The 18090-nt window shown below is 31.6% G+C and overlaps 1 protein-coding gene across 6 annotated transcripts in view; it reads left to right on the forward strand.

Moving 5' to 3' along the window:
• The window catches only part of LOC145312907 (monocarboxylate transporter 9-like), a 73832-nt gene that overhangs the window by 13189 nt on the left and 42553 nt on the right, over positions 1 to 18090 (forward strand). For all 6 annotated transcript variants that reach the window (XM_080152121.1, XM_080152126.1, XM_080152134.1 and 3 more), the window contains exons 6-9: positions 4445 to 4557; positions 9427 to 9647; positions 10608 to 10692; positions 14857 to 14968. In XM_080152121.1, coding sequence (XP_080008247.1) covers positions 4445 to 4557; positions 9427 to 9647; positions 10608 to 10692; positions 14857 to 14968 — 531 coding nt within the window. The remainder of the gene's footprint in view (positions 1 to 4444; positions 4558 to 9426; positions 9648 to 10607; positions 10693 to 14856; positions 14969 to 18090) is intronic.

An 18090-nucleotide genomic window follows, 5' to 3' on the forward strand; every position in this document is an offset into this window, starting at 1 on the left:
ATTGTTGGTCTGCCTCAAACTGCGTCGTAACGTAAATATTCTTTCATTATGCCACTATGTTAGGTGACATTCGAAGATTACAGGATCGAGGTTAAACGTATATTTTGCCTATTACCAGGCACTACCTAATAAGGGGACGTCCAAGGGGAGAGGTAAAGAGGTATTTGTCTCCCCAGCAATGGAAATTATGTAAAACTTATGTAAACATTTTTTTTTCTGGGGAGGGAATGATAAAATCTGCCATTATATCCCCCAGCCCCCCCATGTGAAAATTACCCAACATATCTATTTTTTGGACGTCGATGAATATCACCTTTAAAGTATATTTAGTATTTCCAACTTAATTTAAGTATATTTAATAAATTATATAACTTAAAATGTTATTTCTTTTAACACAAACTATGGCTTCAACACTATAAGAACATAAATCAATGATTTGTTTTCATTACTTTGTTAAATATGTGTCTGAAATGTCAAAGCATTCCCTCTTGCGCAACCTTAACTTTTCACTTTTCCCCAGGAATAAAGGCACAAACTTTTGAACCAATTAATGCAAGGTTTTTCAGTGTGAAAAATTTAGATTGGTAAATACAAATAAATGAGACTATATCTCATACTAGCGGCTGCGCCCCTAATTTCTAGGGGCTCCGTATTTGAAGTGAAGTGACATAAAACAGCTGAAGACCATTTAAAGTCTTAAATCTTTTATAATATTCTAAAACCATCCCAAAACATATGTAAACTTTCTTTTAATTAGAGAACTCATTCGGTTCAGTAGTTTCAAAATCATAAGTTAAAGCTACAAACTTAACTACTTTATATTTAGTATCTCATAAGATAAAACTTTCATTTAGTTTCAATTGGTTGGTTCATTAGGTTAAGTGTCAATTAACACGTCAACCAATTATTGTAATCTACAGACGGGGTAATTTTGTATATCACCACTGGCCCGGGGTTGTACATTAATTTATCGGTATTTGTCCCATCCTTTTAGATCCCTGCTGAAAATTGCATCGCGACACGCACGTGATATATTAAGGAATTCTAAATAAAAGAAAGAACAAAGATAATTTTGTCCACAAATAACGACACAGGGGTAAATATTTATTTTGTACGCTATAAAACTTGAATGTACATAGAATATACGTGGAATTATGACAGGGAAAAAATTGTCACCAATTAAGGTTGCTAATATGGACAACATTTATTTGTCAGTTCGTTCATCCAGTAGGAGGGGTGGGGGGAGCGTTATTGAAGCAAACTACAAGTTTCACTTTATAACAGTACATTAATCTTGTGTAACATCCAAGTGATCATAAATCCAGTAATACTTAGGATTTCAAAAAGGCAATTATGTTCTTAAATAGAATAACAAAATCGACAAACTTAAATAGTAATGAAGAATGGTGTTTTCCTTTATTTTTTATTGCAGAATTCTGTCTTATGATAATAGTATGTCCTTCTATACGTATACTAGGGCGGGTTCATATCGGAATTAGACAAAAAGGGATATGCAACAGATAAAATTAACCTTAAAAACATTTCTGACCGAAAAAGAATTTATTCTTTTTAGTAAAGGTTGTATTCAATATTTAGGATGTCCACGCTTTTTTTAGGGGGGGGGGGGGGTTCAAAATCTTAAAGAGGGTAAATATTTTCTTTACCTCGGGTGTTAATACCCAATACTTTTGGGGGTGCCTATGACTTCACCAACTTCTGGGTAAATCTTATGCGGAGGTGAGCTGAGGTAAAATATATTAAATTAAAAATAGTTTACCCTTTCCCCCCTTACGAATTTCCTGGGTCGTTTGCGCCTAAGAAAATTCTCCAGATATAGAGTAGCTATGCTTTTATTAATCAACATAGACTAATGGTAATTTATATGTAGAAGTATAATTACTTTTAATTTATTCTAATGATATCAAATAATATATACTATTTTTTATAAAGGGTGTTTAAAAAAAAACCAATCGCTTCACTCTTTTCAATATAAACCCTACAGTTTTAGTCATAAACTAAAAAAAAATGACACAAATCATGTCCAAGCAATGACAATGAGAAAGCACTATTGAATTTTGATTTCTACTCACCTATCCTGAGCACTACAGCTCGAGTCCTAGCTCTTGTGGAGAATTTTTCCTTACATGGAGATTAAAAATCAACAAATCGTCTTAAGTACTTAAAATCTTGTAGATAGACCCTATAATGTTTAGAATTTTTGATGGAGCATGTAAAAACCTTTCTATAGACACCTTAACTAGGTTTCTAACTCAATCCTAGCCAATTTGGCATAAAAAAGACAGACCCATCAAACATTTAGACATGATGGGTCTCTCTAGTTTATGATGTTTGACAGATCTTTCTTTTTGATGTAAAAATGGCTAAGATTGTGTTAGAAATCTGGTTAAGGTGTCTATATAAAGGTCTATATATGCCCCATCAAAAATTCTAAACATTATGGGTTCTATCTACAAGATTTTAAGTATTTAAGACGATTTGTTGATTTTTTTAACACAGAACAGTCATGTCTCAATGTTTGATGGATTTGTCTTTTTTATGCCAAATTGGCAAGGATTGAGTCAGAAATCTGGTTAAGGCGTCTATAGAAAGGTCTTTATATGCCCCATCAAAAACTTTAAACATTATGGAGTTTAACTACAAGATTTCAAGTACTTTAGACAGTTTATTCTTTTCTTAAAAAAGACAAAACTGACTTAATTTGTTATAAAATATGCACCCTAAACGTAGAGAAAAATTTTCAACAATGGCTAGGCCTCGAGCTGTAGTGCTCAGGAGAGGTGAGTAGAAATCAAAATTCAATTATGTTTTCTCATTGGCATTGCTTGGACATGATTTGGGTCATTTTTTGTTAGTTTTTGACCAAAACTGTAGGGTTTATATTGAAAAGAGTGAAGCGATTGGTTTTTTTTTAAACACCCTTTACAATAAAATTAAATGGTTTTATAATTTTCAATGAAATATTGCAAAAAGGTAGGAATAAATATTGTTTAAATCTTATATTAAAGATATGAAGGACCCTAAAAAATATCTAAGAAAGCTAAAAAACATACATAAAATTTTAGATTCGTCGAATTAAATAACAAACAATAGGTACCCATTTTTTTTTGAAAGTAAAAAAATTGTCAGGAATTTAAAAATTGTTTTGTATTATTTTATTTTAATTATTCTTTTCCTTATTCAATTATCCTGTAAACTAATTGCAAAATGTTTTTTTTATTCTAATTGTTTGACTTATTTACTTACATCACAAATTACATAATAACATTAGAAATGGATAAACATATAGCATATATACATTTAACTTAGTTGAATAATTCTCTCTTTGTAATTGAATTGAAATATTTTTGCAAAATGTTAAATGGGTTTATGCTAAAATTTGTTAGTTTGACTAAATCAACGCGTTTGACTTCTAATAAATAAATAAATTCTAATTCTTTTAGTAACTTTGAATTTTAAAGGGATGAATTTATGTATTTTGATTTTCTGATACTTTTTAAAAAAGAAACTTTTCTATAATTAGGGTCAGTCCGTCCGTCCGTCCGAGAAAGATAGCTTTTTTTTGTTTATTTAGGCATGTTAGAATTGTTCTATCGATTTCAAACTTTGCATGGTCATTCCTGTAGTAGTTTGGTACGATTTAGTAAGCGTAGGAACTATATTATCATTACCAGAATGTCCTTACGTCCATTTTAAACATGTTGATTTTCTACAAATTTTAATGTGATCTAATTATCCGTTTGATCTTGATTTTGGTATATAGATTCCTCGGACAACAAAGTACAATATTATAAGAGAAGCAACTCTATAATCAAGTCCTAAAAATGTAAGTATGTCCATAAAAATTATCCTGTATCAAGTAGTTTTTCAACAAATTTACTTACAATTTTTCTTCGACTTTTCTATTCTGATTATTCAGTTCTGACACTATACAAGTGTTAATGTCCGTTTGTCCTACCGTTTCAGTGCTTCGCTTTTATGGATGTTGTCATCCTTGTTAAAATAATTTTCATAGATAATAATTAGGTAAAACTTATTAGAGCCATTATATTGACAGGACACTGTTTTTATTGCCAAATATGAAGGATATAACTATGCATTAAGGGACTACCATTAATTATTTAAGGTACTTGGGTTGCTGGTAAAATAATTTATTTTATGAAGTATCTGTCTGATTTAAGACATTATACAGTGTTCTTTTTAATGAAACAAAAGTATTGCCTAATTTAGCCCACTTACCATTGACAGAAATTAATAAGCAATGTAGTATTTTCTTCATTGGCTTGGGGAGTTTGTTTTTTCATTTTTAATTCTCTCAATAAAAGTAATTTAAATTAAGCAACACTCTTGTTTTATTAAAAAAAACAGTGTATATTACAAAAAGTTTCTTTTAACGATTTTCAAACCACATAATATATTTTTTCAGTGCCCCTGTTTGAAAACGGAAAAGATGAAGAGGAAAATCTGCTGCAGTCGCATGGATCTGAGAATAATCTAGAGAAATCAACACTCAATATATACAATGGAAATATTGCCAAGGTCAGTTTATATGTAATTGTCAGGGTTCTCATTGGTTAAATATTTAAAGTAGTGGCGTGTACAGAGTTTTGCCAATAAGGAAGGTGTGCGAAATACGAAAAGTAACAACCCCTTAATTTTAAGGGAGTGTGAGATTTTAAAGTTACACATCCTTTGCCTTTGGGGGTGTAAATTTATGTAGAGGTTAGACAATGAGACATGTAGGGAGATATCAACCCACATAATTTTCATTTAAATTACAAAATACTTAGGTATTTGATCTAAATATTTGACTTTTCGATAAATATAAAGAAAACAATACAAGAAAACTTAAAATATAGGTATCACATTCACAAGATAAAAATAAACATTCTTTCTCAATTTATACAATCTTTTAAAGTTTTAATCCTGTGTGAATAGTACATCCTGTGTGTGTGTGTTTGTGTGTTGGTGTGTGTATATATGCATTCTTTTGTGTCTTTTCTGCGTAGTTACATTACAACAGATTAAAAGCTTTACCTGACTTTCTGAAAATCTAGGATTAGAGACAATATTTTTAAAAACAAAAACACCAAGCTTATTGAAAAAAATTTTTATACAACCATTTGGCCTTTCATCTTTGAACACTTAAATCCCTTGGAAATTTAATTTGATACTGTCATCAAAAAAAATTGAAAATATAACCAAGTAGCTAAAGACCTGCCTAAACGCAGTCTGATAGTCACGAATGTTTCATACTTGATTATGCTCCATATTATTTTGAATGTTGACAAGAAGTTTCAGCCGTCTATCTTTTATAGGAGTCGAGATAACCACGTTTCCCCAAAAAATATTATTCATACAAACGGCTAGACGGACAATTCGAATTAAAAAATGGCATTGCTACTAAAAGTTTGAAATGAAATGTTTGAATGGCAATTACTTGATTTATAGCCTACTAGTGGCACCGCCCCTAGAAGACTCTAAGGGCACTAGAGGTGGGGGGGGGGGGGAGTAGGTGTGTCGCACCCCCGTAGGTTTTCTTTTTTCTTTTTAGAAAGAAAGAGGAAAAAAATGTTGAGGGAATATTTTTTTTCTAGGGGCGATTTTTCTTGAAATAGTTATAAACCTTTACAGTACCTATGAGAAGCTAGCCTGTAAAGGAGTACCATATCGGTTCAGTGGTTAACGAGATCCTCACAGACCGACAGATATATCTTTTCTTTATTATAAGTTATTTTCAAGTTATTTCAAAAAGAAGAGTTTTAAAATTTTTTATTGGTTTGTAAATTTTTTGACTAAAATTTTATTTTTGAAAGAATATTCATTTTCCATGTTTATCTTTTGTTTTTTCCTTTGTCTTAATTATTTGAAAAGCTTTCTTATTTACTAAGTATATTTGCGATAACTTTTATTTAATAGATTCTTCCAATTTTTAACATTTACAAAACAGCCTGCTTTATTGCTTCAAGATCTATGTCAGATCTGTATAGGAAATAAATGTCTATAAATGAGCTCAAGTTTTCCAAGGAATAAATGTTCAAAACTCATAATGCTCCAATAATCCTCATTAAACTCTCATTGACCAAAGCGATAAAACCTTTATTCTATTTGTTTATGGAATGAATAAAGTTTTTCAATCCATGTTGATATTTGAATTACATTGAAGTATTTAATCTTGAATAAATAAACAAAAAATATACGTTCATAATATAGAAAATCAAAGAAAACTCTGTTTTAAAAGAATTCGATTGTGGCGACACTTCCGTAGTTTTCAAATATTAAAATTAAAAATTTTAATTATATTAACCCTTTGGTGATGGTAATGTAACTAAAAAATATAATTGAATAAATCTTTTTAAAATCATTTAAAATATTAAATATTTACTTCTTTCTTTTAGATAGTAATGGCGAGGGAGGAAAATTGAAATAGATAAATAGATATGTACTTATAGTAAACTAGCCAATAGTGAGATAGTTATATCGAGCCAACTCTCGTTTAAGAATATGACGTCTGAACAGAAAGGTATTTGGATATGTTTTTTTTTTCTTGTCTGAACTTAGAGGTTTGTTAGAATATCCTACCGCATGTTTTGTTATTCATTTTATAAAAGTACCAGGATGTGTATATGTAGCTTGAGATCTCGATAACCGCAGAGCCTACAAGGTTCTCCGCTACATTTAAAGCTTCTTGTAGATCCAGGGAAGGCTAATATTTTGGGGGTTAGGTATCTCCACCCTCCCAAGAGAAATCGCACTTGGACAAATTTTACCTCCTTTCCCCCAATTTCAAAGGTCTGAAATTAAAATAATGAAATTATTATACCCTCCATCTTTTGACTTTTGTTTTAAATAAAATTGTCAACACAATTACATTTAACAAAAGTAATAATGAGTGACAAATAACCTTGCAGATAACTTTATATTCAGCTTTAAATCTTCCGAATGTTATAGGTATAGTTTTTTAAAAGTTACCAAACATAGGAAAAAACTTTGGTTAAGTCAAATTGTGACAGCTTTAAAAGGAAAACTAAAAATGCAGGGATATAAAGGGATAAGACAATAGCCGAGTAATTGATGTACATCCTCAATATATGGAAACTCAATTTAATAAACTAACCAATTGAAATTTTTCAAAAGTCTCCGAAGTTGTTAAGCCAACGAAAAAGAAAACGTTATTGTAAAACTTTGGGGACTTGTGTAATAAACAGCCCATTGTCCCAGCTCTCTGGCTAAAAATGCATCTAAAGAAAATCTGTCACTGCTTGGTCTAAAAGATTTAGTCTGTGTGTCCCCAAGAATGTCAAATAAGGGAAAATGTCCTGAAAATGAAAAGTTAGGTATGTGATGCATTTCTACAGGGTGATACAAAATAAACATGTTTCAGAATTTTTGAAAATTCATTTATTCTAAACATCATTAAAACTTTCATTTCTCATATAGTTTACAAGGTTTTTTTTAAGGGAAGATATACTGTTTAGATTTAGGGTGGATAAATGGGTAGTTGCACGAAATTCATATAGACTTGAATTTACTGAACTGCATAATATTTCCTGTTCAATAGTTTAAACAACATTTACAGGGCATATGTTTGAAAGAATTCATTTTTTTATCACGCAGTTTTAAAAACATCAAGACTTGAAAATCATTTTTTATACATGCAGCTTATTTAGCTGGCTTATTTTCACAAAAACAACATGACAACTAATATAGTGGTGTCTAATTGTTTGTTATTGATTGTAATACAAAATTATACATGTTTGATGGTATACTTGTAACTTCTGCTTGAATTTTTTTCTGAAATGCACTTCATGCAACTATCCCTTTCATTACAGGATCTGTGTGAACCAAAGGATCTAGCTAACCTCATAACTGATATGGTTCTCCATTACAGTGTAGCTTCTCATTTGTCCCGGGAAGAATAATAAGTGTTTTTTGGGGAAAAAATTATCCCAAATTAAATTTTATTCTACTTTTTCTTTTAGAAATTAAAGCAAAAGTGGAGGGGGGTTTTTGACTTGCCCCCCTATCTCAAGTGCCCTTTAAAGCCTCTAGAGGCATAGCCACTAATTTACAAAAAAGTAAACTGCACCAAAGAATTTTTTAAATGGCTACCCTGTTCTGTAATTTGAAGCATATGTAATGTTATATTTGTATAAATATGGTGGGCCAGCCAACCATAACTACACACACTCAAATATCCTGCATGCACCATTCATAACATTCATACAATCTCAATAAATACAGGTTTCATACAATATACAAAATCGTGGCTAAAGATTCAAGATAAAAAATACATATTTAATTTTTGTTGCGTATTATCCGTAAAGTTGTGTGTTAGAGTCAAATGCTCTTGTTAAGTCAAATTGTTCTTAATTTTAACCACATGTCTTATATGAAATGTTCATAATTAAGAACAAGTTGACTTAATAAGTGCATTTGACCAAACGCTAACACACACGGAAAATAAGCGAAAAATATGACCCTCTTTGTCAAAATCTGTAAGGCGGAATTTTAATCTGTTGTTTAAACATATTGAAGTATTGTTGTTGTACATACTATCAGAAGTATGAAAGGCAGCAAAGTTTGGCCTGGTTTTCCTCTAATCCAGCAATATCCATAAAATTTACAAATATACCCCTTTCCCACACACCCTGCAGTTTATTTTCAACTAAACAATTGTTTGTACAGCTCTTTGGTTTGCTTAGGCAAAATAATAAGGTTAAGCCCCTTGTAGGATGTATTTAGTAAAATAATAGAGGGGGCACGAGCTATATGTATATCTAGGCATGGGGTTGGGACCCTTTGCCGACTTTCAATTGTGTCTTTAAATATCAGCCAATAGCGTCGGAAATATAAAAACAGTCAAATTGATACATAAGAGAAAAAAGCAATTGGCTAGCAGACTAAAAAGGTGAACCTCGTAAAAGTGTCGAACTATGACGTCAGAAAAAAATAACAATTAACCAATGAGAAGCCAGTATTCACTGCAATTGACCAATGGTAAAATATATAGCGGTCTCTCATTGGTTAATTGTTAATTTTTTCTGACGTCATAGTCAGACACTTTTACTGGGTTCGAAAAAGGTCCCCGCCACTTGGGTCAGGTAGTTGTCTGGGTTATACATCTATACTTAAACATTTATTGTAGGGAACTTTACGTTTTAAGACTAATTAAAGGGGTATTTGCATTAGTGGAACATAATATCAAATAACATATATCTCTATTTACCTTGCTCAGAGGCCAAATACCGCATTAAACTTAGATATATAATGTTGTTGTAAACATATATAACACTCAATATTCTGTCTAAAATATAGACATAAAAACATGAAAATGCAATTAAAGATAAAGTTTGCTAGGAATGTAATAATATAAATAGTTATAATATTGGTTTTTTTTTTATATAGTCACTGTCCTACCAGAATGGAGCCACAACATCACCAAGTCACACCCCCGTCAAGAACAACACAACCATTCCTTCCGTACTGCGCGGGCACAGTCACCAAGATCAGCTGACCAATGGAAAGGGCGGGAAACATTCGGACGACGATATTCATCCGAATTCGTTTCCTAAGGCACTGAGTGGCACTCAGCATAAAGTTCAGTTTGCTGACAATTTAGCTACAAGGTAAATTTTTAACATTAAAAATTAAAATGCAGGGATCTAAAGGGATAAGACAATGGCCTATAAATTGATGTATATCCCCAATGATGATCCATAAAACTACCCCTTTTTGTAGATTAAAATTAGTGGCCGAAACGTTAGAACACTCAACTTAATGAAACAATCAATCAAAATTCACTAAAGTTCCGAAAGTTGTTAAGTCAACGAATAAGAAATCATTGTTATAAAACTTTGGGGACTAGTGTAATAAATAGCCCATTGTTCCCTCTCCCTCTGACTAAAATATTTGATCACCTAAGACAAAAATTTGCCATTAGATCAATGAACATAGTATTTGTTTTTATCCAGCATAATGTTAGGCTTTTTTGTTCTCCAATTCTTGTCTGGTTTTATTTCTGTTTTGTAAAGAAAGAATCCATCAAATAATTGCTTTGTTTTGTGTATTATTAATAGTATGTCTGAAAAAATAGAAATAACAATTAATAGTCAGGGATCTAATAGGCCGATAAATTGATGTGCATCCCCAATGATGATTACAAAATTAAAATTTTTGTTTAAACGTTTAAACACTCAACTTATTGATTCAACCAATCAAAATTTCCTAAAGTCACCAAAGTTGTTAAGCCAACTAATGAGAAAACGTTATTATAAAACTTTGGGGACTATAGTTTAATAAACAGCCCATTGTCCCCTCTCTCTCTGATTAAGAGCATACATATATGTAGTTGTTATAACATACAAGAAATGAAGGATGTTTGAAAATGTTAATCAACGATTTCACACTAAAAATCGTGTATAGCATCGAATTTAAGACATTTTTTTTGTGGATATTCAAACAAAAATTCTTAAATTATTTTGTCCCTTGGGGCTAATAAAATTAGTTTTAATCTTAGAGTTTTTTTCAGTTACATATCCACGGAAAGTTGTCTACGTGATAACAATTAGAAATATATATTATTTTAGGAGAAAAACGACTGGATCTGCGGAGACTATAGCTGCCAATGGAAAATATGATGATAAATGTAACGGAGGTATCTCACCCTCCAGGGTAAGTTTTGTTTTACAGGAATCTAAAGGAATAAGACAATGACTGATATTATTGAAGTACATTCCCAATGATGATACACAATATAACTTTTTTATACAATTTACAATTAGTGGTTTAAACGTTCGAACACTTAACTTAATGAACGAACCAATCAGTATTCACCTTAGTCCCCAAAGTGATTACCAAACAAAAAAAACATTATTAAAATACTTTGGGGACTAGTGTAATAAAAAAACTAATTCCTCCCTGTAAGTTCTTATACTTAATAATAAAAGAGCGAAAAGGGATATGAATAGAATTGTTATTTATCGCATCGTATTAGAGACAGCTTCCACGCTAATTAAAATAAAAATTATAAGATTAAAACCAGTTTTGTTATCCCTGACGGGCCTAATGCCCGGGATAACAAAAAGGTTATTAATTTTATGATTTTCATTTTAATATCCGTGGGAAATTGTCAGTAATACGATGCTATACATGATTTTTCAGTATGGCTGAGAAGAATCGGTTCTAATCCAGCGAATACTTATTGGTTTCGAAGCCATACTGGAAATATTTAATCTTTTCTTCTTTGTTGTGCTAGAAAAATAATTTCAACCTTTACAGCTTTAATGTAGACTTGACTTTTATTAATGGCTTTATTATAATGCCAAGAAAGAACGCTATGGAATTTAAAAAAAGAAACTTCACAAAACTTCTAAATTGAATAATACTATCTTTCAGTTTATTGTACTTTTTATTTGTCTTAAGACAATATAAGTTTTTAATTTGGTCTATTTATGGACGTTAATGCCCTCTTTTGATAACAATATAATTGCGTATAAACGCAAAAATAATCATTTTTTAAGCAAACGTTTTTTTCCACACTTCATTTTACGATTAATAATGGGCTGATGATTTATAAATGTTTGCAATAAAATAATTTAAACAAACATTTATTGTGATAGGACATGTGTTGATGGGGGGAATGAAGGGATAGGCGATCTATAATACAAAGTAGAACGATGTCTGTCTGTGTGTCCGTCCATCCTTTAAGATCTTGGTAACCACAGAACCAATCGGATTCTATTCTTCAGTGGATATACCTACTGGTCTTATGTTGGTTTTAGTCTATTTTCTTGGGGCGTGGGACACCCCCAACCCCCCCAAAAGTAATAATCCCCCCATTTTTTAGTTACCTAGGTACCTCTTTTTATTATGGGGAACAATGTTTTACAGGAATTCTTCACATAAAACTACTGGCAGCACCAGTGGTACTTAATTTAATTTTTTATTTTTTTTAATTACCTCCTGGGGCAAAGCCCTTAGAGACGAAGCCGCTAGTAGATATAAATAGAGACTATACTCTCTTAATCAGCTAATAAGAGAACAGTGGAGGTACATTCCAATTATGTTATTGGTTGAAATTGTGTACAGATATGGTAGGAAAGCTAAGGGCATGTTTGCTATAAATAGTCGCATTTATTAAGATAAAGCTTTTCTTAGGTAAATGATTTCGTGTAAAAATTTATTTTCTAGTATGCCGTGAAGAAGCACATGGCAAAACCTACAATAAATTAGCTTTGAATAGTTGAATTTATTGGGATAAAGTTAGCTTTTTAGAAATTATTTCCTCTAAAAATTTCTTTGCTTGTATAACTTGAATTCAAAAATTCAATATTGGTGATTGTCTGCTATGGAATCCCTTTTTAAATTTGATGATATTTTCTTTAACCCCTGTTGGGAAAATTATTTAGACTTTTTTTTCATCTAAATACATGTGCAATTAAAATAATTATGTCAATCCGCACTTAATTTTCAAACTTTTTCGTCTCTTTTTGTATTTTGTTTTGTTTAGTATTATCGTGAACTGATAATGACAAACAGTGTACTATGAGTGATTTATAGGGAGGGAGGGGACAATGGGCTGTACATCTTACTATCCCCCAATCTATAATACAAAGTAGTACGATGTCTGTCGGTCTGTCTGTCCGTCTGTCTGTCTGAAGCTTAAGATTTTAGTAACCACTGAACCGATTGGGCTCTACTCTTCAGGGAATATACCTACTGGTCCTGTGATGGTTTTAAGCTATTTTATTCGGGGGTAGGACACCCCTAACCCCCCCCCCCCAAAAAAAAAAAAAAAAAAAAAAAAAATACCCCCACCCCCCAAAAAAAATATTTTTCTTTTTAATTTTAAATAACACACAAATAGGTTGATCAAACCTCTTGGGGAAAAGCCCCTAAAAGGTAGGGGCGAAGCCGCTAGTCGATGATGTAGTACTATACATTTTTAGCGCAATTGGTGGTAAGATTGATTATGATTGGGTTGTACAAAGTTGCACACTCACAGCTTTTCTATCAATGATTTTGATCTAAACAAGGTTTAATTGTGAGGGGAATGTAAATGATTTATCTTCTATTGTCTTATCCCTAAAGATCCCAGGTGATAGTGAATGTATTTTAATATTTATGCAAGTTTTATGTACTTTTTAGACTACTAGCGGCTTCGCCCCTAGCCTCTAGGTGCTTTGCCCCAAGAGGTGATAAAAAAAATTTGGGCGAAACGGACCAAGGAAATCCCCTACAAAAAAAAAAGAAAAAAAAAATGGGTGTTTTTTTTTTTTTTTTTGGGGGGGGGGGTTTGGGGTGTCCCACACCCCAAGAAAATAGCTTAAAACCATCACAGGACCAGTAGGTATATTCGGTTCAGTGGTTACCGAGATCTTAAGGGACGGACGGACAGACAGACAGACAGACAGACATCGTTCTACTTTGTATTATAGATAGAATATCATTGAATATTCCTTAGGATTTATGGAAATTTGAAATAGATGACTTTCATAAAATGGTAAATTCAGAGAGAAAAGGGAGTGAAAAGTATTTAGAAAAAAATTAAATTGTTTTAAGTCATTTAAGCATCCTTTTTTAAATGGAGCAGGGCTGTTTGTAAATAAATTAAAGAAATGGAAAGCAGAAATCTAAAAAAGAAAGAGAAAATAAAAAAATAATGAAGTGAGAAAAATAGGAAACTGTATATTTGTATCCTCCTAAAAATTTATAAAAGACCTAATTTGCCGTTGTTAGAATTTAAAAGAAAAAAACATTTTGGTAAATTACAACCAAATACATTTTAAAAGCCATTTTTTTAAATCAGCCCTATAATAATTTTTTAGCAATAAATGTTTTTGATTTCTTTTATTTTCTTAGTCTTTGATTTTAAAGGTTTCTACAATAATCTACTACTTTATCCATGCAATTGTCATGCAATAATTACTTTTTTAATAAACTAAATTAATAGACAGGCGAACATAGACAATTATGAAATGGAAAAGATTTGTTTTTCACTTTGTTAATTAATTGCTGTTGTTTTGTTTACGGTTAAAGTTCAGGGGGGAAGGGTAAATTGGGCTGCTTATTACTCTAGTTCCAAAGTTGTATGATACATAATGTTTTCTTATTCGTTGGCATAACAACTTTGGAGACTTTTTATTTAATTTTGATTGGTTTAGTTTCCTAACATTTCAACCACTAACAATAATCTACACATCGGGTAATTTTGTGTATAATTATTTAGGATGAACTTCAATTTATCGGCCATTGTCTTATCCCTTTAGATCCCTGGTTTGCAGTTGTACTTTGCAAACTGCGTCAAAATTGTATAAATTTTTGTTCTAAATTTAGGAACTTCTCATTGTAACTGCACAAAAAGAAAAACATTAACTTTGTTATTACCCTCATTCTCTGATATTTACTTTTGGGTTAAAAATAAACTATACAAATGACATTTGAGGTAAAATGTTAGGGAAAGAAAGATATTTAAAAAGTTTATGGTATAAAATAAAGTTAATAATATATTTACGCATGTTAAGTATAATTAAAGTTGCGTAACCTATTTAGGTACAAATATAAGAAAGCTTTATATTAGACTTGGTCAAGTTTTTGATCATTTTCCTAGCTAATCATTTTTCGGATCATAAAAAGAAAATGAAGTAGGGGGTTTCGTCGTATTTTCATAGTAGATTTCCTTCTAGTTCTAGCACTTGCAAGGGGCCTTATCCCTGCGGGGCAATCATTAACATTTGATAACCTATCAAAAGCTATTAGGAAAGTGCAACGAAACCCGTTAATTCGTTTTTTTTTCTCCATGATCTTATTTTTCAAATAAGTTTTATTTCGTTTCAGAGCTTTGGTGGCTTGATGAAGACCCAGTCTCCAGGCAAACGTCGGAACCGGAAACGGCAAGCCTCAGAGGCTTCCAGTGTGTCTGCTAGTAGTGTCACCAGTATTTCTTCAGGTAAGCTTCAGAGGTTTCCAGTGTGTCTGCAAGTAGTGTCACCAGTATTTCGTCAGGTAAGCTTCAGAGGTTTGCATTGTTTCCGCCATTAATTAAATGTCTTGGCTATTTAACTTTAGTAAGATGATACAATTCTATAGTCGAAAAAGAATTCTCATATTCATATCAAGGAAATTTTTTATCAACTAGAATTTTTCTGACATTAATAAACTCTTTAAATAGATGTAGAATTTACGTAAATATTATGACATGGAAAATTGTCGTCAATTTAAGTTTTATTTATTGGTCTGTTCGTTAATCTAGCGGAGGGGAGGGGATAAGAGGGGGGTTCGTCATTTTAGCCAGCTATAAGTTTTACTTTATTTGAGTACATGATAATCTGGTGTAGGATCCAAGAAATTATAAATTCATTAAATTGCTGTTTACTCAATTTAATTGTATATAAATGTTAGTTTGACATTAACAAAATATTTGATGAAAACTATGTACTTTCTTAAATATAACATAAAGACGCATTATGAAAATGGATATATTATTACTTGATTTTACACCAGATTTTCGTGTTCTCTAATAATGTGAAACTATATCAGCATCTCCCCTCTTACTGGAAAAACTAACTGACCAATAAACGAGTTCCTAACTAAAGCAAGCTTAACTTACGACAATTTTTCCCCTGCCACAATATCCTGGTATATTCTACATCCATTAATATGAACATGTTGGTTGGAGAGTAAATATTGTGTTTAAAGCTTTACAAATTTAGCTAGTATATACTTGAGAAAATCAGGAAAAGGTTATGCTCAGAAATGTTAGTGTTAAAAAAGGTTATATTCTTTTATTTAAGTTTATAAGCTGCGTCCCTAGAGGCACAGAGGGACCCTTGAGGGAAAGGGGGGAAGGGAGAAAATAGACTCTTCACTTTTTTACGTATTTTTTTCTAGGGGTGATTTATTATTGGAGGTTAGAGATCCCCACGCCAAGAATAGTTATAACCTTCCCCTAGATCTATAAGAAACTTAACTGTTAGGGTAGAACCTTAATGGTTCAGCGGTTAGCGAGATCCTTCACTACACACACAAAGACATCCTGATACTTTTATATAAGGGAAGAAAATTTGGCTATTTTAAACAAAACATTAAAAAGATTTTGCAAGAATCTAATTTATTTATGTTTCCTAATTTATGTTAATGTAATATTCTAAAAACATCAAGTATCAAAGTATAGAGACAAATTAAATTTAATATGTGCATGATTAAAGAAGCTATATTATATATGCATAAATAAAAAAAATAGTTTAGGTTGTAATTGGTATCAACAAAGAAAATTCATACATTATTTTAAAGAGTATATTATTTTGTAGTAAAAAGGTTGGGAAAAAAAGTTTTTAAAAAGAAATATTGCATCCTGCCTTTGTAACACCTGGGGAGAGGGATTCATTACTTTTTCTACCAAAAAACATACCCTGACACTTAAAAAGACTTTTCTAATGTTACAGATAAACAAAAACACCAAAATAAACAGTAAGATATCCTCACACTTTGACTTTAAAACTGAAAATATTATCAAACCTACCATCTTTATACCTGGAATCTAAAAGTACATCTCCGGGCTTATGCCCCTTATCATTTTTTGTTTTGTTTTTGTTCCTATTATATTATTTATTTCAAACTTGAAAAAAATGGTAAACATGTAAGATACTTTTCTTTGTAATTCTAATTTTTCTTTACGGATTTAAAACAGTATACGTTACGAAAAATGACCGCTCTTTAAAATGTTCCTGCCTCCCATCTAATAAAGTTGTAACCCTATTTTTTGTATGTGTGCTTTTTATATATATGTATAATTGTGTGTATTGTGGTCAGTTAAATTAAAGAACTTTTACCGACATCCGGCAGGCTATAAAAGAAAAAATTCAAAATACCAAAATTCAACCTATTTTTATATTTAGTGAATTTTACTTAAGCCCAAAAATCACATAGTAAAATTAATTTTAGCCTAGGGGTTATTCAGAGTTTTATCTCAAGCATAAAATTCTGCTTCTATAGACCCCTTACTCAGCTTCCTAGCTCTCATACAAGTCATTTGGGCTCAAAAATCATGTATCAAGAACTCAAAATCAATGAAATTTGGGCTTTGTGCCCAGGGTGCCCAATTTTCAGATCTCAGCCCACAGAAGGGCTAGAAAAAAGTTCTTTAGCTTTTTGGTAATGGCAGAAGGAATAAAATGCAGTTACCATTTGAACCCATAGTCTAAAATGACTTTAGAGTACCCTTAGGGCCCCTCATAGGCTAGAATCGAGACATTTTCGATTTTCGATTTCAGGACTCCAGGTATGAGTCTTTGGTTTGACTTTAGCTCCCTATAAGTGGAGCTAGGGTTGAGATATTGGAGTTTTGTCTTCGATTACCTCTCACTGTGGTATCTCATTGTACTATCCTAGCTTGGTAGCTTGATATCTTAACTATCAAAGAGCTGAGACAACTTTTAGTGAGACCGCTTCGGTAGAGGAAGGAAAAAATTCACTCAAAATACATAATTGGTTGATTTTTGACATTTTGAATATTTTCTTTTGTAGCCTGTCAAATGTGGGTAAATGTTCTTTAATCTCATTGACCGCAACAAACACAATCATACATATGTATAAAGAGCACACACACAAAAAATATGGTTAAAACTTTATTAGAGGGGGGCAATAGCATTTTCAAGACCGGTCATTTTTTGTAACGTATACTGTAAAATTGTGTATAAAGTGCATAGATTTTTGATAATCCTTAAATAGTTATTATCATATTATTCTATTATACTGTTTGTGCATTTTAAATCCTTTCTGATATAGTTTGTATAAGCACACACCCCTCCCCAACCGAACTTTAGATTAAAAAAATTTCCTAAACATTCGGACAATTGGGCGTTCAAATAGGACCTAATGGTAGTTAGAATCAGTTGAGAACAAAATCTCAGCCGTTCCTTCTTGCCAGATATTGCCATTTTAAGATTTTAAGTAAAATTACACTAAATATCCTAATACAAACTTCACTCTGCTATCAATATTTTAGTGTAATTGTAATGGAACATCCCCAAAACAGAGTAGATTTGCTCCTCTGGCCAATCTGACTGCCTG

This window comes from Acartia tonsa, chromosome 1 (genome assembly GCF_053477335.1).
Source record: "Acartia tonsa isolate MP-2025a chromosome 1, ASM5347733v1, whole genome shotgun sequence".
NCBI classification, from domain to species: Eukaryota; Metazoa; Arthropoda; class Copepoda; order Calanoida; family Acartiidae; genus Acartia; species Acartia tonsa.